Here is a 24,922-nt window from a genome sequence, read left to right on the forward strand (position 1 = left end):
AGACACACGTGTAGAGCTGTGAAAGTCCCTACACACAACTGAAAGAAAAATGCTGGAAAAGAACAAAGAGGCAGGGTGCAGCTGAAATAAATTAGCTGCTTCCCAGCTTCAGTCAAAATGAAAAGGTGATATGAAGCAGAACTGGCAGTTTTTCAGCTGAAGCTTCTGACAAATCTACTCTACATTAGCTCAGTCAAGTTGATGGGTGATGAGTAGTTTGTGACTGTTAGAATGATAACAATGGATGGAGAACATCAAGTCAATATAAAGTGTCAGACAAGCACCAGTGTATCATACAATGATCTTCACAAACTTATGCAAAGTGGCTCAACATGGAGATCTGAAATTAAGTCCTCAAAAATAAGGTTGAGGCTATATGGTGCCACCATAATCATGCAAAGAGGACAGGTTACTCTGAGACCAAAATGCATCCATACAAGTCACTAAGAAATTGAATCTACTCTGAGGAAGGTAAGAGATGTGTCAAACATAAGCACTAAAATCAACGAGCACAACAGCCTGTGCAATACTGGTTAGGAGTATTGTTGTGGATAAAGCGTCACAAGCCACCTTTAATTTAGCTACTTATTAAGAAATCTCAGACAATCAAATACTGAAACAATGGTTGAAACTTTAATGCAGGTAGCAATGAAAATAAGACCCTTCAAAGTAAGCAAGCTAAGCCTCACAACTCAACTCGACTATTACCTAATTAATGGTGGAATTTAGCAATGATTCTAACCAACAATGTCTGTCCCCTGAAGTGTCCAGGGTTCAGTCCTTGTGCTTTGAAGTTCTGCTGCTGAATTATTCGTATGTTGGATTCTTAGACAACTCTCTCTCTTTCAAGTTTGTGTTATGACATAATAATGAGCTTTTTGATTCTTTCATCCCCAAAAATGATTACACTTCTGGGGATATCAAGTCTGCAGCTCGCCTTCTTATCAGAAGTAGCTCCCTGTTCAGTGTGAGCTCTTGGTTTAAGTAGCATGCCCTGCAATTAACCAGTTTGTTTCAGGACATTCTTTCTGCAGGCAGTTTAATTGCCCATTTGTCACAAGGCAGCAGGTTATCACTTGTGCCTCCCTAGCCAAGCTGTTCCAAAACAATTAGACCATTGGCATTTACCTGACAATGTGGAAAACTACAAAACAAATCCAACACAGTCATTTGCTGCCACATTAGTCTACTCTCAATTATTAGTAAAATGGGAGGTGTTATCAACAGTGCTATCAAGTTCCACCAGGGCACTCAGCTCCTGACCTCATTGCTGCCTTGGTTCAAAGATGGACAAAAGAGATGAATTCCAGAGGTGAGGTGAGAGTGTCTGCCTTTTATATTGCATTTAACTGCATTTAACCAAATGTGGCATCAAGGAGCCCTAGCAAAACTAGTTGGAGTTGTACCAGGCACACAGGAAGATGGTTGTGCTTGTTGGAAGTCAGTCATCTCAGCTCCAGAACATGACTGCAGGTGTTCCTCAGGATAGTGTCCTCGGCCCAACCACCTTCAGCTGCTTCATCAATGACTTTCCTTCTATCGTAACGTCAGAGGTGGAGATGTTCACCGATGACTGCATAATGTTCAGCACCATTCATAAATCCTCAGATACTGAAGCAGTCCATGTTCAAATGCAACAAAATCCAGGTTTTGGGTGACAAATGGCAAATAACATTCATGCCACACAACAACAGACAATGTAATCACCACCCCTTGACATTCAATGGTGTGACCATTTCTGAATTTCCCACGATCAACTGTCAACTGGACTCACCACATGAACACAGTGGCTACAAGAGCAGGTCACAGGCTAGGAATATTGCAGCAAGTAACTCACCTCCCGACTCCCCAAGTCTGTCCATCATCTACAAGTCACAAGTCAGGAGTGTGATGGAATACTCCTCACCTCCCTGGATGAGTGCAGCTCTAACAACACAAGAAGCTTGACATCATCCAGGACAAAGTAGTCCACTTGATTGGCACCGCATCCACAAACATCCACTCCCTCCACCACCGACACTCAGTAGTAGGAGTGTGTACTCTCTACAAGATGCACTGCAGAAATTCACCAAAGATCCTTTGACAGCATCTTCCAAACTGACAATTACTTCCATCTAGAAGAACAAGGGCTGCAGATACATGGAAACACATCACCTGCAAGTTGCCTTCCAAGCCACTCACCAACCTTACTTGGAAATATATTACCATTCCTTCACTATCACATGGTCAAATCTTGGAATGGCCTCCGAAGTCTACCTACAGCATATACACTGCAATGGCTAATGAAGGCAGTTCACCATCACTTCCTCAAGTGCAACTAGAGACAGGCAATAAATGCTGGCCAGCCAACCACACCCACATCCCGTGAGTTAACAAAAAGGAAAACCTTATAACCGTATAATTTATCTATCAACGGCCTCCTGAAATACCCAGTAGAAAACAAGGTGCCTTCTCCTAGTAGATCTTAATGGACAGATTGGTGCGCTGCATTCCACGGTCTGGGACTCTCAGCCACAATGGCATTTTGGATGGCCCCTCATCTTTCACCTATGCAGCAGGCAGCAGCATTGCCTATGCTTTGCGTACATTCACTTAAGTGCTGTCCACTGTTTTGAGGGAAAAACAAAAACCGGGGCCTCCATTGCTGGATTTGTGATGGGGGTGTTGAGTTTTTATGTGCGTGTGCCCCACAATTCAAATCACACAGTGATTTGATAGCAGTTCGGTGATTATTAGCTGCTGTTTCTCAGAATAGGCATGGTCTCAAATACACTGCTTGAAAGTGTAGTGGAGACAGATTAGAAGCAGGAAATTAGCACACAAATTTGGAGCAGGAGACAGCTATTTGGCCATTCTAACCTGCTCTGCTGTTCAAAATAATAACAGCTTATTTGATTGCAATCACAGCTCATTTCCACCTGACCCGATAAATTCTGACCAATAGGACCCAAAGGTTAACTATAACTTCTTAAATAGAGTTTGACATATATTGGAAGGGAAGAAATCAAAAACAGACAGCAAAGTGGGATTAAAAAATCCAGCTCAAAAACAATGGGCAGTATGTTTCTGTATAATTCACTCCAGTCTGTTTGGTAGTATAGCAACTTATGAGTGAGACTGATTGATGTGTGCATTTTATCTGTGAAAGTTTGATTTAAAGCTGTTGTTTCCCTGGACTTTCAAGGTAATTACACATTTAAAAGCCATGATGTGGAGGTGGCAGTGTTGGACTCTGATGGACAAAATCAGAAGTCACAAGGCACCAGGTTATAGTCCAACAGACTTATTTGAAATCACAAGCTTTTGGAACGCTGCACCTTCATCAGGTGAAGTGGAGGGAAGCAGACAGGCACACATAGCAGAATTTATGCTATTACCGCTCTGCCAAATAGGTCTAGATTAATTTAGGATATCTGATCAGCATGGACGAGTTGGACTAAAGGATCTGTTTCTATACTGTACAACTCTAACTCTGTCATATTTTCCCAGGTCAAAACTAAGGAATCACATGCCAACTAAATGCTCTCCACGCCCAACAAGGAAACTCTCCTATGATCAAAAGGTTGATGAATGCCAGGAATCATGAGAACTTATAAAAATTCCTTATGTGTAGATAAGGCTGAGAATAGCTTGGCTCTAATGGGCAATAAAGTGCTCAGATTATACTCCAGAAGGCAAAGGTTGATTTTATCATAATCATTTCTCAGCTCTCCTAAAGATGACAGATTTTGGTGACTAACAGATGATGTAGCAAGTTATCAGGCAACAAACTGGGAAAGTAATTTAAAGTACAAGCGATAGGTAGAAAAGGCAGGTAGTACATAATGGATGACCACACTGCACTTTGGTATTTGGGTCTAAATCCAACAAGTGCAAAGTGAGTATGTGAAATTGCTTTGGGCAGAATCATTTCATACTATGATGAATGTTACATCCTGGTAGGATTCTCGGAGTCAGAGGAACATGGGATCAAGTCCACTTCTAAAGAGCTGAATACAAAATCAAGGCTGACACTTTGATGCACTTTCCTCAGATGATCAATTAAACAGTCTACCCACTAGGTGGGTGTAAAAAAAAAATCCCTAGATGTGGTTTTAAACATGAGTAGGGGAGAATTTTGCTGCTGTCCTGATCAATAACCAAGTTTTAGTCACTTAAGCTGAGGAACAAGAACATATGAAACAGGAATGGGAGTAAACTATTCAGTTTTTCAACCCTGTTCTGCCATTCAATAACATCATGGCTAATCCAATTGCAGTCTCAAATCTACATTCCTGTCTGACCATCCATAACCTTTAATTCCTTGTTAATCAAAAATCCATTTCACTCAACAATGAATTAATTCAGTGACCCAACCTGTATTGATCCATGTGATAGGGAATTCTAAACTTTAGATACACTGAGGGATGAAATTCCTCCTTATCTACTTTTTAAACAAGGGGCACCTTATTTTTTTAAACTTTTCAGTCCTAGTTTTAGATTACCCCACAAATAAAATATCCCCTCAGCTTCTACCTTGTCAAGCCCCCTCAGAAATTTGTTTCAATAAGTTCGCTTTTTAATCTCCTAAACCCTCGTAAGTATAGACCCAACACTCTCAATCTTTCAACAATAAAAAAAGCTTCATCGCAGGAATTAACCAAACAAACAAACATTCTCTGAATTGTTTTCAACACAAGCATATTTTTCCTTAAGTGACAGACCAAAATTATACACTTTCAGTATACCATGTTATCATGACCAGAGTGGAATTGGTGTGCTGGAAGTCAAGCCCCACTACTCTAACAGTAAAGTGTGAAATTTAATTTCTAAGACAGTCAATGCCTGGCTGTGAGCACTGTCCAAGATAAAGGACACACCAGGTTCCATCAATGAACAATAAAACAAAAACATTTATAAAATTGCCCTCTCACATTCTAAAAACAAGTTAGTAATTACTAATGCAAACTTAAATAATTCTGTCCTTTAAATCCAACACATATAAATTCATTCAAAGGATGGGCAGGTGGTCATAACACTCTTTTTAGGAACCTTATGGTTGGAAAATATAGGCAGAAAATATCTGTGGATCAAAATCTAAGCCAAAGTGGGTAGAATTAAGTAGCTTATCTCTCAATTCTCTTTTTTTGACGTTTGGTGTTCTCAGTCAGTAGCCGATCAATTGACCCAGGTCTTTAGCCTGATTTAGAAGTTTCCCTTTGCAAAGTCTTTAAGTGTTATTTATTTTCCAATTAAAGAGACAGTGATTTCACTTACTGCAGGCTTTTTACAGATCTGTATCTAAATTGTTTTCTCTCTCTCAGTTCAGTGCCAAATTGTTACTTTAAACCAATCTAAACTCTTTTGCTGGGTAGTTACTTTTTTTTCCCCCCAAAGACATCAATTGCCAGTACAAAGTATCAAATCCAGTGCCACAAAAAGAACACCATGCTGTTCCATCTTTTGCGTCAAGTTACAACAAAATAAAACTGGTCGATTCTCAACAAAGTAGTTCAAACCAGCATTTCCTTTCCCCCCCCCCACCCCCACCACTATGTATTTCCAAATAAAATCCGTATAAATGTGACTCTGCTGATTATATTGTAATATTCTAAATGCTATTTAACCATGGATTCTAGCATTTTCCCAATGACATATGTTCCATCTCTCTCTTTTCTTGAACAGTGGTGTCACTTTTGCACTTTTCAAATCTATTAGAACCTTTCCAGTATCTAAGGAATGTTGGTAGATTACAGTAATGTATTCACTGTCTGTAATTGTACTTCCTTACGACCCTAGGGTGCAGGCCATTAGGTCCACACAAGTTGTCAAGCTCAAGTCTTATAGGATGTTTTCTAATGGCTATGTTTGCATTAAGTTCATCTCTCCCTTTTGCCTCTTAACCTTAAATATGCTTGGTTTACTTCTTGTGTCTTCTGTTATTAAGATGATTTTAAAAATCTTCTTCCATTTCCTAGATTCTCATTATTAAAATCACCGGTCTCATCCTCTAAGGAATGAGTGCCCATTGTACCTATTCTTTTTCTCGATTAATGCTTATTGAAGTGTTTACTGTGAGGAAACAAGCAAAGCAAAACAAAACATTCTCCAATTACTCCCTCACTGTAACAGATTACACTGTATGTAAATTGGCTCTTCTACTTTCTACTTTATGAAAGTGACTGCACTTCAGAAGCTCTTCATTCACGATAAAGTATTTTGGGGCATCCTGAGATTTTGAAAGAAATTGTGCAAACACAAATTTATTCTTTCCATTAGTTTGGTACACTTTCTCAGAGGGTTTCCAGGATAAATTTGGAATAAAGGCACTCTGCATTGAATTATTTTCTCCTATGTTATTCTGGAGATTCCTTATGTGAACACTGGCTTCCTGATTTTTTTCCTCAAAAATTGTCCACAACTGTCTTTGCTTCTTTTTTGCCCCTTGTTAGAGTTTGCATTGCCACAACTGGGGAAGGTGGTGCATAAAGCTGCACAATCTAAGAAATACAGGAAGCACCAAACACCTGATGATTATTGCATCTTTTTCCATAATCTCAGTTCTTCATACAGCTTCATACCTCTCAGCAAAACCCTCATTTAATCCAAACAGGAATTTTCAACTCTCAGGTAAGCATCATTCCCGAGGCTGCATAAGATCAAATGTCACAGTTTGGTCAATATAATGAGATAAATTAACCAAGGTGATCTTTGGACCTCAGGAAACAGTTCCAGGTTTGATGTAGACTTCCAAGGTCTGTAGAATTCCACTGGGGGAAATCTCAGCTCTGCTCAGGAGGACAGCACTCATATGAACCAAGAGAATCCCACTCATGATAAGCCAGACTCTCAGCTTCACCACAGCCAACACCCACATGTTGGCTGCATTTTGACTACACAATTAACAAGCTTGAAGTGGTGTTACCTGGTACAATGGAGATGCCAAGCAGAATATAAATGAGCTATTGAAATTTTCCTATTGAACTGCACTTAGATGCGTTACAAAGCCACAGGGCAAGATGCTTAATCTCTCCACAGTGTCCATTTTCCCTGATCATTCACTTTCCCACCTCAAAGATTATGCATGCATAGAGGTGACACAAGAATGTAATCACAACAATTCAAAGAAAGTCACACTAAGCTAGAAATTAAAATTTTATTTTATTCAGAGAATTTTCTAATGCAATTTTACAGTGAAGTTGCAAATCTAACAATTTTAAAACTGTAACATCATTCTATCTGCTCAAATATAGGAATAATTGAAAGAAAAAAATAGATAAGCCATGTTTAAAGTCTCGGTCCAGGATTCAAGTTTAAGAGTTGTATATAAAGCAGAAGCAGGTTTTTAAATACATTTCTAGTATCACTTTGAAGTTACATTCATAAACTATCCAGAGTTGCCTAATACTTGGGCACATCTGAGATAAGCCAGTTAAGTTTGTGACTTTTCCAAGGTTGGTACATGCAGTAACAATCCATCAGAAACAGTCCTAAGGAATACTTTTGAACAGTATATTCTCACGTCAATGTGCCGAGCTACAGTTTTGTCCAAAAATATACAGTGTAATACTAAATACATTGACAAGTTAACAGCCCCAGAAAGAAAACTGCAGAAACAGAACAGGTTTGACAGCTGATCAAAGTCCCTCATTTGCAATAAAATCCACTGGTCTGTCACAAACAAAAAATATATATTGGCATGTCTCTTACATTTTCAGAAGGCACTTTGGAAAAACCTCTGTAGCAGTACTTCATTTTGTAAGTTTAAACAGTAAGAATACAACAACAGTGGATTTGTCAGTCATCTTCTTTCCCTTTCCCTATGTAATGAATCTGTTCAGCTTGCCAACATAGATAATGACAAGAGATCAATCTTTTTTTATTTTGGCTGCGTCTTCTGCTGATGCTGCTCTGTAACAGGCTGCAAATCTCTCAGGTAAGAGGGACAGGATCAACCTATCTGTGCTGGACGTGCACAACACAAACTTGTCCAGTACACCTGGAATGGTTTCAATTCACTGCAATCCCCCAGAAGCTGATAGAAGTACGATGCTCACTAACCTACAGCATATCACCTGAGCGGCTTCCTCCAGCATACAAAAATACCTATCTAGTGTAAACCACTCGGTTAGAGTCTGAGCAGGGCAACGTAGTGCTCATCACACCCTCATCATTCATATTTGCTGAAAGTTCTCCTCAAGGATGGTGTGTAGTTGTGACAGTGGCACAGAGCCCAAGCAGTGGGAGATAAAATTTGGCAGCTCTGTAGTCCACCTCTTTTCTGCTCATTGCTTTTTTGAAACAAGATTTCAAAAGTACAATTAAAGTAGATGGGAGGCATATGAAATGAGTCAATTTCTTTAAAGTATTAAGTGTGATTGGTACAATTGATACAATATGCAAGGTTCTCACAACAAACATGAATTTTTCATACTCCACCATTTATATGAAAAATCACATAAATGCTAAACAAACAGAAAAATTTAGTTGTAAAGCACAGTCTGACAGTGACAGATCCTTGTGACAGGAAGGGAGAAGGCAGGGTCTCAGCTGTTGACCGGCGGGTCTTAAAACACCACACCAGCTCTTTTTGGAAACAGCCATCTCATACTGTGTCCCTCAGCTACTTCACCAGCCTCCTCCCTTGGATTTAGGACCCAGCGCTTGCATGTCCTACCCAGCAAAAGCTCTTCAGCACTTAATAACTGGAATGCCAGTGGCTGCTGCTGGTATGCCATCCATCCTAGGTCTCCGATTGAAGAGGGACCCCAGCGAGTGATGGGAGCATGGTCTCAGCAGCAAGAGCAAGGTGGGTGAAATTCAACCTCCTTAACCAAAGCTGTGTCCCTCAGGCATCAGAGTGCCACTGAATAAGAGGACACCCCCCCACCATTCCCCTCACCTCTTCCCCAGTCATTAAGAACAGGAGCACAGTGCCAAGGATCAACAATAAAGATAGCTCAATATTTTCAAGCCTTAGAGTAGGAAAACTTACTTGAATTAACAGCATCCGAAAGTTAGTTCACCAACATCTCAAACTGAAAGCCTGGTGAACAACCATCCCAAAAAAAGACAGACCTGTAGCTGAACAGAAAACAGAGTCGCACAGCCAACTGGACATCAAAAAGAGGGGAACGCAGGCTATGCAGAAAATACAGGAGGATGTATTGCTGGGTTACTGAAAACACTGTAGGTAGTTGCAGTTAAACATCAAATGCAACAGCAAAACAAGCTTTAACAGATCTCAGCTTGGATACAAAGGAATTTCATCATTAGCTGTGTTCAGTGTAACTGTCACATTAACAATCCTCTTATTAAAGCAATTTTCAAACTTCAGCGTTTAGTTTCAATGCTCATTGGACTATAAAAAGAACCTTATAACTGTTACTAATACATCCCTTTAAATTTCATTTCACAGAAAGCACTATCCTTTTCCCTCATGATCAACGAGAGGGGAAATTCAGAGATGTGTTGATGGATGAAACACCTGACATCTCTATTAGTAACCGTAAATGATAAAATAACTAAATTAAGGTGAAATACAAGTCATGCAAGTAATCTGTCAGAGGATTATGCATCCACTTGAGGGGCGAAAAGGCTGATATAAATATTATTTCATTATCCAAGAGGTTTAGCTGTAACAGGATGCAGCACTCATGCTTGAAATAAGGTTACTTCGATGGATGTGAACCATTTACTTTTGCTTGTAACCCTCACAGGATCTCAATACTTTTATTTTACAAATATGTATGTGTTTTGTTTATTGTTTCCATTATCTTCAATATTTATTCCCCCTTTCAGTTTGTGACCGACATTCTGACAACAGTTTATTGATAAAAATTAAGTTAATGTCAGAGTCAATGAGGTCCAGCCTCTAGTCAACCACATCTGTCGTAAATATATTTTTGATATTTGGTACTTCTCAACTGAGACCATCAGACGGTTAGAGGGGGTTTTGTTTAATTCTCAGTTAGGTGGCAGATTTGGTTGCTGTCCAAGGTCAGTAACAGTGAAAAATTCAATGAGCCACCCATCAGAAGGCTCATTCTTCACTTGAAAACTCACAACTAGCATTCACACAGCGCCCACACCACCAACCTCTCTAACTTGCACATTGTAACAGTTTCTGATTCATTGCTTCGTATGGAATATTACAAACATTCAAGCAATGTGGTTCAGCAATGAGCTGCAGTGTCAAGATGCCAGCTTCTTTGCAGAATAGAGACATTCCATTCACTGGGGGAATAAATATCCAGATCAACATATAAAATAAAAAAAACAAGTTGACAGCATCTGTGGAGCGAGAAACAGAGTTAACGTTTCAGGTCTGTGACCAGAGTTCCAGTAAAAGACTGCAAATCTGAAACCTTTGACTCTGAGGAACAACAGCCTGAAGTTCAAATAGTTGTTTGGTAGCACAGAACAAGTACTGCTGAAACAAAAAAAAAGACACTTTTTGTCAAAGTTTTGTATTTTGCACTCATTGGGACAATCGCAAAATGTTGCCTTTCATATAAGCAATACTGAAGGCTGAAGTTCCTCAATTCTGTTTATTCTCACACGCCACCCTTTGTTGATAACCTATCACATTTCTCGCTTTCCCAGTTCTGATGAAAGGTCATCAATCTGAAATGTTAACCCCATTTTTCTCTAACTACATTTGCTATCAGACCTGCCAAGCATTGCCAATTTTTACTCTTATTTGGAATTCCAGCTTTTATAACAATTTTTCATAATAGTAATTCCCATTTGAACTAAGTAATCATATCCAAATTTAGGTGCAGAGGTGAACAATCTCTCATCCCGCAGAGAGAAACTGAAATAATTTGAACAGTGTCAACATGCAGCTTTTTCAATTTTCACTTGCCTGTAAAACATCAGGAATTATCAAGGTGCCAGAACTCTGGATTCTCAGACAGGATTCATTACTAGATTCCATTTAAGACTTTTCTTCCAGTCGAAAGGGAGAGCTAGGCTGTAAATTCATTGCAGTCTCCTGTTATTCCTCACAATTAATTTCTGCATATATTATACACGAAAAGGTTTGCATTCATGAGATCTATTTCTACTAACAAAGATTAATCAAGTAGCTTCAATGGCAGCTATTTGAGGATCTACACTGTGGATTCACAAGTAGACAGTGAATTGAAAGACTACTGTTTTAGAATGCTTGTTCCCAGGACAAGTCTGCCAGCAAGCAGGCAAAAGACATTTCCACTCAACTGAGACAATATTACAATCATTATATTGCCTCTAGATGGCAGCAGCTATGTGCTTTATTCTGTTCTTGAGAAACAAGTTCTCTGCATGTTCGAAGTTTAGGAAATGGGTAGCTTTGAGCTCTGAGCTGTCAGAGCCTGTCATTTGAAAACGGCTTAGATAGGCAGGAAAACTGTACAACAGGATTATACATACTTGAAATCCAGTGATACAAACAGAATTACACAGGACAGCAAAAACGGATAGGAGGCTATATTTGTTTGAGAGATTTACGCGAAGCAATGGTATTTGTTCCAAGCCATCGAAAGGACTGCAACATGCTGCTGTAACATACAGGCGGGCTAATGTCAAGAGGTGCAGCCAGTGGATCAGCCTTAAAATAAACATACTCACTTCAAAAAAGAAAAATTGTCATAATTGAGCAAATATACTTAACTTTAAATTCTTCACATTTATCAGATAGAAATAACCAAAACTACCCGTCAATAAAATTCGAATTGCGAGGGTTAATAGGCTGAGGAGTGGCAGATAGTGTTTAATTTAGATAAATGTGAGGTATTGTATTTTGGCAATACAAACAAGGACAGGGCTTATACAATTAATGGTAGGTCCCTAGGTAGTGTTATCGAAAACAGACACCTAGGGATTCAGGTACATAATTCTTTGAAATTTGCATCACAGGTAGACAGGGTGGTTAAGAAGGCACTTAGCGCACTTGCTCAGACCTTTGAATATAGGAGTTGAATGTTATGTTGATGTCATGCATGATGTTGATGAGGCCTCTTCTGGAGTGCTGTGCGCTGTTCTGGCCACCCTGTTATAAGAGGTATATTAGTAAGCTGGAGAGGGTTCAGAAAAGATTTACCAGGATCTTGCCAGCAATGGAAGGTTTGAGATATAAAAATAGACTGGAAAGAATGTGACTTTTTTTTCCACTGGAGCATAGGAGGAGGAGGAGGAGGAGGAGGGGTGACTTTATTGAGGTTTTAAGAAGCATAAGGGACATAGATGAGGTGAATGACAAAGGTCTTTTTCCTAGAATGGGGGGCATATTTTGAAAGAGAGGAGAATGATTCAAGGAGGACATGAGGGACAACATTTATACACAGAGTGGATTGTGTGTGGAAAGAATTGTCAGCGAAAGTAGTGGACACAGTTAAGTTATAACATTTAAAAGATATTTGGATAAGTTCATGAACAGGAAAAGTTTGGAGGGATATGGGCCAAATGTAGGTAGGTGAGACTGGTTTAGTTTGGGAACATGGTCAGCATGGACAGTTTGAACCAAAGCATTTGTTTCAGCAGCTGTATGACTCTATGCACTAACAACTACTTTGGGAGTTACGTACTATTACTAGGTAAGTGGACAGTGTGTTGCTCAACAGTGTTGTGCGAGATCATTTTTAACAGGCTAAAGATACTGTCTGCAGCCATATCCAGGACCCATCTCCCAGGACCAGACACTATCATTACACACCTAGGATCTCTTGTTATGATATTGTCATTCCTCAATAAAAGCTCATTGGCACCATTGCTATAAAGAATTGCAAACAAGTTTGGAGTGGCACCTTCCAACATTTCATCACTGAAGTATTCACAGCACCCCCAAGTTCAGTTGTCACATTTAATATTTCCCTGAAACTCTCTCAATGGGCTGAGTAAATAGAAATATGCTTAATTATCAGCACTTCATAAACAGGGCAAGATAAAACAAGGCTCATCTGTGGCATCAGCACTAAATGGAACTGACCTAAATCAGGTGTGTCCCTCTATTGCACTGAAGCAGCTGAGTTTAAAAATGGAACCTTTCCTAAAAGCTCTGGCTGTAAAGTGACTTGCAATACGATGCATTAACCAATATCATCTCATCAGCTTTCAGATTACGATTTTCAGAACTTCACCCTGTTAAGAAATTACAGAAGATCAAGAAAGTTACACTTCATTTGTACATGTTATTTAAATGTGCAAAATGATGCAGAGTTAGGAAGAATGCTAAAAGGACAGGCATGCACACATTCTGCACACAGGGTAATTCTTCTGACCTTTGACAAAATGTCAACTATGCCAACACTTCAGCGTAACTTTTCATTATTTGAACTGAGTTTCTTTCATGCCAGCTGATGCCTGATTTTGTCTCTCGACGTTTCAAATAACAATGCAGTTTCACAAATACCTGCCATGTTCCCAATGGCTCTTTTCCCCAATTGAACAAGACTCAAGCAACTCTAATAATGATTGAACCTGATTGAATAAGAATAAAAGTTCTTATGTCTGCATAACTGAGAGAAGAATGAGTGCATGGGCAACCTCTCAGATCAAACTAATTTTCAATAAACCCACAGCATCAGATGCTGCTGAACAATTATCAACATCTCTTATGGCTCTGATAACATTACCTCAGTTTTAAAAGTGCAGGGAGGTGTCTTGGAAGCAAATATATCCTTATATAACTCCACTGGCAATTTCATCCTAGTGTAAGATATTGCACCTACACCTTAAAAATCACAATACCAGGTTATAGTCCAGCGGGTTTATTTGAAATCACAAATTTTTGGATCACTGCTCCTTCACACGTGATGGAGGACTGATCCAAAAGCTTGTGATTTAAAATAAATCTGTAGGACTACAACCTGGTGTCATGTGACTTCTGACTTTGTCCACTCCAGTCTAACACTGGCACCTCCACAACATGATAAATGCAGATTGTGGCTGTTGTTTAAGGTGGTGAATAATACTATTGCTACTACAAGGAGCCTGTGCTACAGCACAGGATTTCCAACACAAGATCAATCTCCAAAGCAGGTCAGCATGAGGCACTGCAACAAGGAAAGCAAGAGAAGGCTTTATTGTGCAAGCAGCGCATCTACTTTTGTGCGACTTATACAAGACGATGTTTGGTCTGCCCATTTTGTTCTGGTCAAGACTCTGAACTGAACCACCATGATTTGGAATGCTTATTTCTGACTCAGTTCAAGAGAATTCAGGCCCTTCAGTCCTGTGAAGTTAACTTTCCATTTCACAGTTCACAATGTCACACTGCAGCACAGAACACAAGGATTCAAGGCTTGCCCTCCCTCTGGTTGTATTTTTGCTACTCACTAGTTGAAGCCAATGCCTCAATGACTGACCATGCATGAAACTTTCCTCTCCCTAACTCTTAACTGTGTCTCTGCCAAACAAAATATCGGAGGCCAGGAGAGAAAAAAAATTTGGTCAGCAGAATATTTGTTTAAAATATAAAATTTTAAAAGATAAGTTAATAAATAACTCCTTCTGCATTTTATGCTGATGCCACCTTTATCTCTTGACAGCAGCTACAAGTTTAGCACTTGTTAATGGTCTCACCTAGAACTGCAGTGATCACATGCCCAAAAGGTTCAAGCCTAAGGGACTGGCTTGAAGTAGTGAAGTGACACACTCCCAAGTTTCCACTGAGTGTTTTCCCTACCTGTAGTCAGCTGCCAGATCATGGGCATGAAATGCTTTACATAAGGAGTGAAGGCTTTGACAAACAATGAACTGACAGGGCAGTGTACAGTTACCATCAGGGTGCTCACAGCCTGTTTAGGAGCAGAAAGCTCTCACACCTTGCTCTCATGTACCAGATCAAGACTGCTCAGCCACCCAGAAAACAAGCTGATGGAGGGGCAGATATGAGGGGAGGAGTGGAAAGGTCTCTGCACATCCGCATCCAGTTAGGACAGTGCAAAAACATGGAGTTTATGGAGAACTGCTCAGTCATATTAGTCAGACGTTTCAGCAACAGCACTGGGTCGCACTCTGGGGAAGTATCAGAAACTGCAGGGAGACCCATTAATATTTTATATCTTTCAGTTATTATGCACCAGAATGTGATTTAGCAAATACAGTTAAGTGGCTATCTTAGATTTATATTGTATAGAAAATAGATCTTGTATACTCAAATCTACTTTACCATCCTCCCCCAGAATTAATGGATGGGCTCTTCTGCCATCCATCCATCAATTTGTCTCTACTTTAAAATGTTAAATTGATTCAGTTCTTTCTCTGGGATGGAGGTATGAGGTGCCCTGGCAATTCACCAGGCAAATCATATCCTTCGAGCTTTATCTTAATCAGGTGACAGGCCAGAGCGAATTCTTCATCGTCCAGCATTCCATCCCGATCGTAGTCAGCCAGTTTCCAGATCTTCCCCAACACAGTGTTTGGCAATTTAGACTTCACCATTTCTTTCTTTGCATTGTTCCCGCTGATTTTGCCATTAATTGGTGAGAGCATGTAGAAAATTTCATCATACTTTGACTTCTCCCTTGCCACAATCCACTCACTTTCATCTATGCCCGCTCCAGCACCTTCACCATACCCTTCGTTAAAGGGTCCGTTCATGTTGCCATCAAACGCGCCGCCAGTCACAGCCTGTGCTGGCTTGCTCGCCTCTTCTTGTCGGATCAGGTTCATCAAGTCAGCGATGTGGTTGGCCAACATTTCATCCACAGACTCCAGCATTTTGGGTTTCAGGGTATGAAACTTGCTGAAGTCACAGGACAGCAGCATCTCCTGCCGAAGCAAAAAGGGAAAAAAGTTAAACATCAAACAGCAGCAAAAATCACATCAGGCCCAAATGCCAGTCTTTTCATTCTCTGGTCAATGTACTACAGAACTTGATGCCCACTTACGACCGTGCATTTCTCCAAGCATCATCTACTCAGTAAAGCACTGGATAGTTTTGATGATTGTGGTTCTAAGGAGTCACTTTTAACTGTTTTTAAAAAAGAAAATTTTAAAAAAAAGAGAAAGAGGAACAGGAGCTGATCAGTGTGGATGAGGAGAGATGGAAAACATGAATGCCAGAATGAATTAACTGGGCCAAATAGCCTGTTGGTGGTGGACATCTAATGTATTATACATATATACAACTTCTTGGACTTATATGGGTGAGAGTTTTCTGACCAGGTTTACACCTTTACACTGTTCTCTCAGATAATACATTGGCATCTCCAGTATAGAATTATACCCACTGGAACTCCCACAATGGTAGAAATTTGAGGAAGGAACCAATGAAATATCTAATCTAAAATGCACTTCTAAAACATTTTCAGGACTCCAGTTTCACTTTTGGAAACACAAATAGATAGAAGTCATACACTTTTGCCATAAAGTCAACATATTGGTCAGACTTGCGATCTTTCCTCAACATTTATTCAGTAGTACAGAATTGAATCTTGCTGAAAATAGAGACATCCTGAAGCATCTAACCTTGCTCTCACCACATTAAATGCAAAAGCTATTGGTTTCAAATGGTCACAATGACTTCTACTGCTGGAAAAAAAAGTTGACTTTGTTTCTTTGTAACTAATTCATGGACGTGCATCGCTGGCTGGACCTGCATTTCCATCCCTAATTGCTCTGGGAGTTTGTGGTGAGCTGCCTTTTTCTAGCTGTTTCAATCCTTATAGTGCAGGCTGCTAGGAATGAAGGAATTTTGGTACACCAAGGAAGGAACAGTGAATTTATTCTAAGTCAGGATTGTGGGGGGCTTGAAGAGAAGCTTGTTAATGACAAAGTTTCCATGTATCTCCTAATCTGTCCTTTTTCACAGTTTGGAAGATGCTGTTAGAGAAGCTTTGGGAAGTTTCTGCAGGGAACTCTGTAGATAGCACCACAAGACCAGAAGATGCGGAAATTGAAGTAGTCCATTCAGCCTATCGAGTCTGCCACGCCATTCAATAAGATTATGGTTGATCTGATAGAACATAGAACAATACAGCACAGAACAGGCCCTTCGGCCCATGATGTTGTGCCGAACATTTGTCCTAGCTTAAGCACCCATCCATGTACCTATCCAATTGCCGCTTAAAAGGTCACCAAAGATTCTGACTCTACCACTCCCACAGGCAGCGCATTCCATGCCCCCACCACTCTCTGGGTAAAGAACCCACCCCTGACATCTCCCCTATACCTTCCACCCTTCACCTTAAATTTATGTCCCCTTGTAACACTCTGTTGTACCCGGGGGAAAAAGTTTCTGACTGTCTACTCTATCTATTCCTCTGATCATCTTATAAATCTCTATAAAGTCACCCCTCATCCTTCGCCGTTCCAACGAGAAAAGGCCTAGCATTCTCAACCTATCCTCGTACGACCTATTCTCCATTCCAGGCAACATCCTGGTAAATCTTCTCTGCACCCTCTCCAAAGCTTCCACATCTTTCCTAAAGTGAGGCGACCAGAACTGTACACAGTACTCCAAATGTGGCCTAACCAAAGTCCTGTACAGTTGCAACATCACTTCACGACTCGAATTCAATCCCTCTGCTAATGAACGCTAATACAACATAGACCTTCTTACAAGCTCTATCCACCTGAGTGGCAACTTTCAAAGATCTATGAACATAGACCCCAAGATCCCTCTGTTCCTCCACCTCACTAAGAACCCTATCGTTAACCCTGTATTCCGCATTCTTATTTGTCTTTCCAAAATGGACAACCTCACACTTGGCAGGGTTGAACTCCATCTGCCACTCCTCAGCCCAGCTCTGCATCATATCTAAGTCCCTTTGCAGCCGACAACAGCCCTCCTCACTATCCACAACTCCACCAATCTTCGTATCATCTGCAAATTTACTGACCCACCCTTCGACTCCCTCATCCAAGTCATTAATAAAAATTACGAACAGCAGAGGACCCAGAACTGATCCCTGCGGAACTCCACTTGTAACTGGGCTCCAGGCTGAATATTTACCATCTACCACCACTCTCTGACTTCGACCGGTTAGCCAGTTTTCTATCCAATTGGCCAAATTTCCCTCTATCCCATGCCTCCTGACTTTCCGCATAAGCCTACCATGGGGAACCTTATCAAATGCCTTACTAAAATCCATGTATACTACATCCACTGCTCTACCCTCATCCACATGATTGGTCACCTCCTCAAAGAATTCAATAAGACTTGTAAGGCAAGACCTACCCTTCACAAATCCGTGCTGGCTGTCCCTAATCAAGCAGTGCCTTTCCAGATACTCATAAATCCTATCCCTCAGTACCCTTTCCATTACTTTGCCTACCACCGAAGTAAGACTAACTGGCCTGTAATTCCCAGGGTTATCCCTATTCCCTTTTTTGAACAGGGGCACAACATTCGCCACTCTCCAGTCCCCTGGTACCACCCCCGTTGACAGTGAAGATGAAAAGATCATTGTCAATGGCTCTGCAATTTCCTCTCTTGCTTCCCACATAATCCTAGGATATATCCCATCAGGCCCGGGGGACTTGTCTATCCTCAAGTTGTTCAAAATATCCAACACATCTTCCTTCCTAACAAGTATCTCCTCTAGCTTACCAGTCCGTTTCACACTCTCCTCTTCAACAATACGGTCCCTCTCATTCGTAAATACTGAAGAAAAGTACTCATTCAAGACCTCTCCTATCTCTTCCAACTCAATACACAGTCTCCCACTACTGTCCTTGATCAGACCTACCCTCGTTCTCGTAAACTGATAATCTGCAACTTCACTCATAACCTTAGATTCCCTTGCTGATTAAAAATCTGTTTATCTCAGCCTTCAACATACTTAATGACCCAGCCTCAACAGCCCTCTGAACAATTCCACAGTTTACCATTGATTGTGAAAAGAAATTCTTCCTCATTCTCACCTTAATTGGGCAACTCCGTACATTGAGATTATGCAGTCTAGTCCTAGACACTTGCACAGGGGAAACAGCCTTGCCGCATTTACCACGTCAAGCCCAATAAAAATCTTGTACAGGTCATTCTGCTATAATGCACACTTCATTAGCGCAAATTCGCTATAATGAGATTGACAAATTGGGACACTGTTTCGAAAGCACAAACTTTTAAAACACGTGTTGGCTTAAACACGATTACATCACTAACACTTTAAACGCCATTTCTAAAGAGCAATTTTTCTATAACACGGGATTGCACAAGAAAGCAATCAATCACTGTGTTATAGAGGAACTACTTGAATAAGGTCTTCTCTCAGTTTCCTAAACTTCAAAGAGTACACATTCAATCTACTCTACCTATCCAGGTAATAAGGAAGGTAAATGGAATGTTGACCTTTAATTGAAAAGGGAGTATGAAATAGTATAAAATCTTACCAAAATTATACAAGGCACTGGTTAGACCACTCATTACAAATTCCCATCCTGAAGGTACCCACTTTATCTCAACTCTATTAGTTAGCCAATTCTCTAAGCATATTAATATACCACCCCTAACATAATGAGCACTTAAGTTATTAAGCAGCCTTGTATATGGCACCTTATCAAGTGTCCTATGGAAATCCAAACCTATCATATCATCTGGTTTTCCTTTATCTACTCTGCCTGTTACTTTCTCACAGAACTGGTTTAAATTTGTCAGGCATGGTCCCTTATTCATGAAGCTATGCTGACTCTGCTTGATTGTATTAGGGGTTTTTAAATGCTCTGCTATTATGCCCTTCCTAATAGACTAACATTTTCCCAACAACAAATGTTAATCTAATCTAATTGGCCTATAGTTACTTAGATATATCGGTACATACTGCTGGTTCTGTGCATCACTGGTGAAGGATGAAAATGTTGGAAGTTGTAGGTGGGGTGCCAAACAAGCAATCAAGGTATTGCCATGGATAAAGCAACAGAGAACAATAAGCTCCCCAGACTCTTGGCTTATTCAAAAAAGTTACAACACAAGTATTTTCTTTTAGTTTGCAGGGAGTGTGTTCAAAATGTGATTTTTGCTGACACTTGATATAAATGGCATGAACATTCATACACAGGGAACGAGAGGCTGAACAAACTGGGCCTATATTCTGTGGAAGAATCACTTAGTAATATACAAAATTATAATAGGGTTTAATGGGACAAATGCTGAGAAATCTTTGCTGGTCAGGGATTTCTAAACACAGGGCACAGTGGCAGCTTAGGGATTTGAGTTGAGGTGAAATGACTTCACTCAGAGTGCAATTTGGAATCTCCAACTCCATTAGCGAATATATTTAAAGTCAAATAGACTGGGCTTTAGTGGATTTGGGGAGTGAATGGAAAAGTGAAGTTGCAGACAATCATACTGGATTGCAGCATAGGCTCAAACAGACATCATAGTCTACTCCTGCTCTTATTTCTGGTGTTGTTACATCCTCAAATAACTCAGATAAATTTATTAAACAACATGCTGACTTTGATCAATTATATTCTGATTTTCTGAATGCCCTGCTACTACATCCTTAGTACTAGAGGGGGAAAATGCATGTCAAGTTGGGTTGATTGTTGAGTAGGCCACAGAGTGGGTAGTGGGGTAAGACAGGCCACCATAGAGTGGGAGCAGGCTGACAGTTTACAGTTGTGCCAAAGAGGGCCAGGATAAGAGTAAGGTGCAGGGAGGAGGGAATGAGAACAGATTGAGGAGAGCCATTTGTATTTTCTTGGGCATGGCATCGAGGCCTGTGGAATATCACTAGAACCACTTTCCAGTCAAACATATCTGCCAACATTACACTTAATTTCCTATCTCTGAACCAACTATAGACCCACATTGTTACATACCCATGTCCCATGAGTTTTAATTTTTTTATGCTCTGTCTGGCGTGTGGGCAGTTGACAAACGCCTGATGAAAACCCACGCAGACAGCATCCACTGCACTACCCTTAATCTTCCTCAAAACAAAATTCAACTACTTTACTAAGTGACTGTCTCTTTGGTCAAGATGCTCCAAATAGTTAGTTGGTGTTTTACAGGGATCTATACTCTTCACAGACTGCTCTTTGGTAACATTGGTCAATTATTCCTCTTTGGTCAACTGGGGAAGCGAATGAAGTTATGTGAATAACTGAGCGGATGACCAATTTGGGGAGGGGGGGGTAGGGTTGATGAACAATATGCACCTAACAGTGCAGTCAGGGGTGAGGGTTGGCTAGCTCAATGGGATTCCACAGCACACATGTTTACCTTTCCTCTCCTCCTCCTGTGACCTGCCACAGGAAGTGGTAGAGGCTGGTACAACTATAACATCTAAAAGGCATCTGGTGTTGTATATGAATGGGAAGGGTTGAGAGAGATATGGATCAAGTGGGTTTCCTCCAGGTGCTCCGGTTTCCTCCCACAGTCCAAAGAGGTGCAGGTCAGGTGAACTGGCCATGCTAAGTTGCCCAGAGTGTTAGTCAGAGGGAAATGGGTCTGAGTGAGTTACTTTTCGGAGGGTCGGTTTGGACTTGTTGGGCCGAAGGGCATGTTTCCACACTATAGGGAATCTAATCTAATCTAATCCAATCTAAATAGGACAAGATTAGTTTTGGATATCTAGTCAGCATGGATGAGTTGGACCGAAGAGTCTGTTTCCGTACTGTACATCTCTATGACTATGTATGGGCATTATACAGCTCCATAGCACAATGTTCTTTATTCATGCAGTGTAGGTCAGGAATCCTCCCTGACAGGATATTTTAACTTAGAGTTTCACAGGTACAATCGCACTCTGGCTCTGTCTCTCTCTCATTATGACAGGACCAATAGTGTTTCTTTCACAAGTTCGTTCTCAACCAAAATAACCACACTTTGTGGTTCAGCCATTTCTGTGAAAACACTCCACCAGTTTAGTGTTGCCGAGCTAATCACACAGCTTTCTATGTTCGAGACAATTTTAGATATTTTCTCATCAACATACTCAGAGGCAGGGCACAACCACTACACCACAAGAGCCCTCCAATGCCATTTTAACCAGATTGCATAATGCTTTCAAGATCTCATCACCCTTTCTGCCATACAGAAAAACTGGCCTGCTTCAAAGAGTGAGTTGCTTCCTCATCTCAAGAATTCTGTGCTATTTCTGCTCTGTTTCTTCTTTGTATCTGTGTCAGTGCACTAATCACTTTCCAGGTCCTTTGCTTCCAGCTCTCCTGTGTGTCTGAGGACCAAATAGCTTCTGACCTAAACCTACTTACTGTTAGTACTACTTCCAGGCCAAGTAAACCAGTATTCCTTATTATTGAATAAAACTACAATCGATTCCTTTACAACTGATACAAATTCTTAAAGCTAGTTTTCAAATTTCTTAAAAATAATTATTGATTCCATAGATCTTGAAAAGTAAGCATTTTCTTCTTAATGTACTGCTTCCATGCGAAGGGTGATCACAGTCCTTTTTTCCAAGAAATTAATGAGGGATGGTAATTACTGAGGAATACAGCTTTAGATTATAAGATGATACAGAAATGCTGGTCAAATGGGCTGATCAGTAGCAAATGGAATTCAGTCTGGATAAATGAGAGGTGATGCACTTGAGCAAGGACAATAAGACAAGCGTATACAAGAAGAAAAATAGGACTTTGGGAAGCACCAGGGATCAGAGGGGCTTAATAGTGATCGTTCAGGTATTACTGGAGTCAGGGAGGATCTCAGAGGACTAGAAAATTGCTAATGTTTAAGAAGAGTGTAAGGCAAAAAACGGGAAACTATAGGCCGATTAGCCTGACCCTCAGTCATTGGTAAAATTTTGGAGTCCATTGTGAAGGATGAGATTTTTGAATACTTGGAAGTGCATAGTAAAATAGGGCAAAGTCAGCATGGTTTTGCCAAGGGGAGGTCACGCCTGACAAATCTGTTAGAATTCTTTGAGGAGGTAATGAGCAGGTTAGACCAAGAAACGTTACTGGGTATTATCTATCTGGATTTCCAGAATGCCTTTGATAAAGTGCCGCATAAGAGGCTGCTGAGTAAGATAAGGGCCATGGTGTTAGAGGCAAGGTAGTAGCAGGGATAGATGATTGGCTGTTTGGCAGAAAGCAGAGAGTGGGGATAAAAGGCTGCTTCTCAGGTTGGAAGCCAGTGACTAGTGGTGTTCCACAAGACTCAGTGATGGGACCACAATCTTTCACTTTAAACATTAATAATCTGGATGAAGGAACTGAGAATATTCTTGCTAAGTTTGTAGATGATACAAAGACAGATGGATGGCAGATAGTACTGAGGAGGCAGGGAAGCTACAGAAAGATTTAGACAGATTAGGAGAGTGGGTAAAAAGGTGATAGATGAAATATGATATGAGAAAGTGTGAGGTCATGCACTTTGATCGGAAGAAGTGATGCATGGACTATTTTCTAAATGGGGAGAAAATTCAGAAATCTGAAGTGCAAAGGGACTTGGGAGCCCTAGTCCAGGTTTCTCTTGAAGTAAACTTGCAGGTTGATTCAGTAGTTAGGAAGGCAAATACAATGTTGTCATTCATCTTGAGAGGATAAGAATATAAAAGCAGGAATGATTTATAAGGCTCTGGTCAGATGACATTTAGAGTCTCGAGAGCAATTTTGGGCCCCAGATCTCAGGAAAGATGTACCGCCCCTGGAGTGGGTTTAGAGGAGGTTCATGAGAATGATTCCAGGAATGGAAGGCTTAACGTATGAGGAACATGAGATGACTCTGGGACTATACTCGATGGAGTTTAGAAGGATGAGGGGGTTTGGATTGAAATTTACAGAATACTGAATGGCCTGGACAAAGTGTATGCTGGGAAGGTGTATCAATTGGCAGGAGAGACAAGGACGCGAGGGCACAGCCTTAGAGTAAAAGGGAAGATCCTTTAGAATGGAGAGGAGGAGAAACTTCTTTAGCCAGAGAGTGGGGAATGTGTGGAATTCATTGCCACAGAAGGCTGTGGAGGCCAGATCATTTAGTATATTTAAAATAGACATACATAAGTTCTTGATTGCCAAGGGGATCAAAGGTTATGGGGAGAAAGCGCAAAAGTAATTAAATGGCACAGCAGACCTAATTTCTGCTCCTATGTCTTATTGCATCTGGAACTCACTAGCTGTATAGATAGTGGAGGCAGAAACTCTCATAACATTGAAGTAATATTTAGGTATCCACTTGAGATGCTAAGGCATACAAGGCTATGAGTCAAATGCTGGAAAATAGGATTAGAACAGTTGGGTGTTGTTTTTACTAACGCAGATGCGATGGATCGAAAGGCCTTTCTCTGTGCTGTAGATCTCTATGACTATGACAATGATTCAGCTTTGTCATAGTCAAGGTGACTATGTGACAAGGGTACATTAGGTTAATCCCTAGGATGAGGGGATTGTTTTATGGAGAGAGACTGAGTGGACTAGATTTACATCACCTCGGGTTTTCAGAAGAATGACAGCTATTTTATTGAGGTACAACAGTTTCAGGATAAGCAGCTAGCAGGATGTTTCACCAGAATGGAAATTTTTCAACTAGGGATTTAGGGCAGCTCTGCGTCTCAGAATAAAGGGTCAGTCATTTTGGACTGAGAGAAGGAGAGACTGTGAATATTTTGAAAACCAAATCCTTAGAAGTTGTGAATGATCATTCACAGAGTATACACTAGAAAGAGATTGCAGGAATCTTGGAGTAATTACATAAGTGCACAGCCTAGAGGAAATGTAGGATGTAGCTGAGGAAGATCAGCCTTTATCTTATTGAATGGTACAACAGACTTGAAGGGCATGAATGGCTAACTACTATCTTATGTCTGATATTACATAGTGAATGCAATCAACATAATCAACATTTAACTCCAGAAACAAGAGGAAGTGCAAAGGAACTCACACAGCCAAGCAACATGCGTCAATATTTGACCTTTAAAGAGGGCAGAACCACTACCATTGTATTCGACCATTCTTGACTGTACTGTGTTTACATTGGGGACTGGATCAGGAACTATTTTCAAACAACTGCACTGCCCTGTCAGCATCTTCCAAACATAACATGTTGATT

At 40.5% G+C, this 24,922-nt stretch overlaps 1 protein-coding gene across 1 annotated transcript in view; it reads right to left on the reverse strand.

Moving 5' to 3' along the window:
- Nucleotides 1-7,121: 7,121 nt before the first annotated feature.
- Nucleotides 7,122-24,922, reverse strand: part of LOC122553870 (EH domain-containing protein 1-like) — a 75,540-nt gene continuing 57,739 nt past the window's right edge. Inside the window, exon 6 of the mRNA XM_043698319.2 lies at nt 7,122-15,735. Within this exon, the coding sequence (XP_043554254.1) occupies nt 15,214-15,735 (522 nt within the window). The 3' untranslated portion in view covers nt 7,122-15,213. The remainder of the gene's footprint in view (nt 15,736-24,922) is intronic.

The sequence above is a fragment of the Chiloscyllium plagiosum genome, unplaced genomic scaffold, assembly GCF_037043375.1.
Source record: "Chiloscyllium plagiosum isolate Xiang-an unplaced genomic scaffold, Cpla_swu_hap1 HiC_scaffold_8, whole genome shotgun sequence".
Classification (NCBI taxonomy): Eukaryota; Metazoa; Chordata; class Chondrichthyes; order Orectolobiformes; family Hemiscylliidae; genus Chiloscyllium; species Chiloscyllium plagiosum.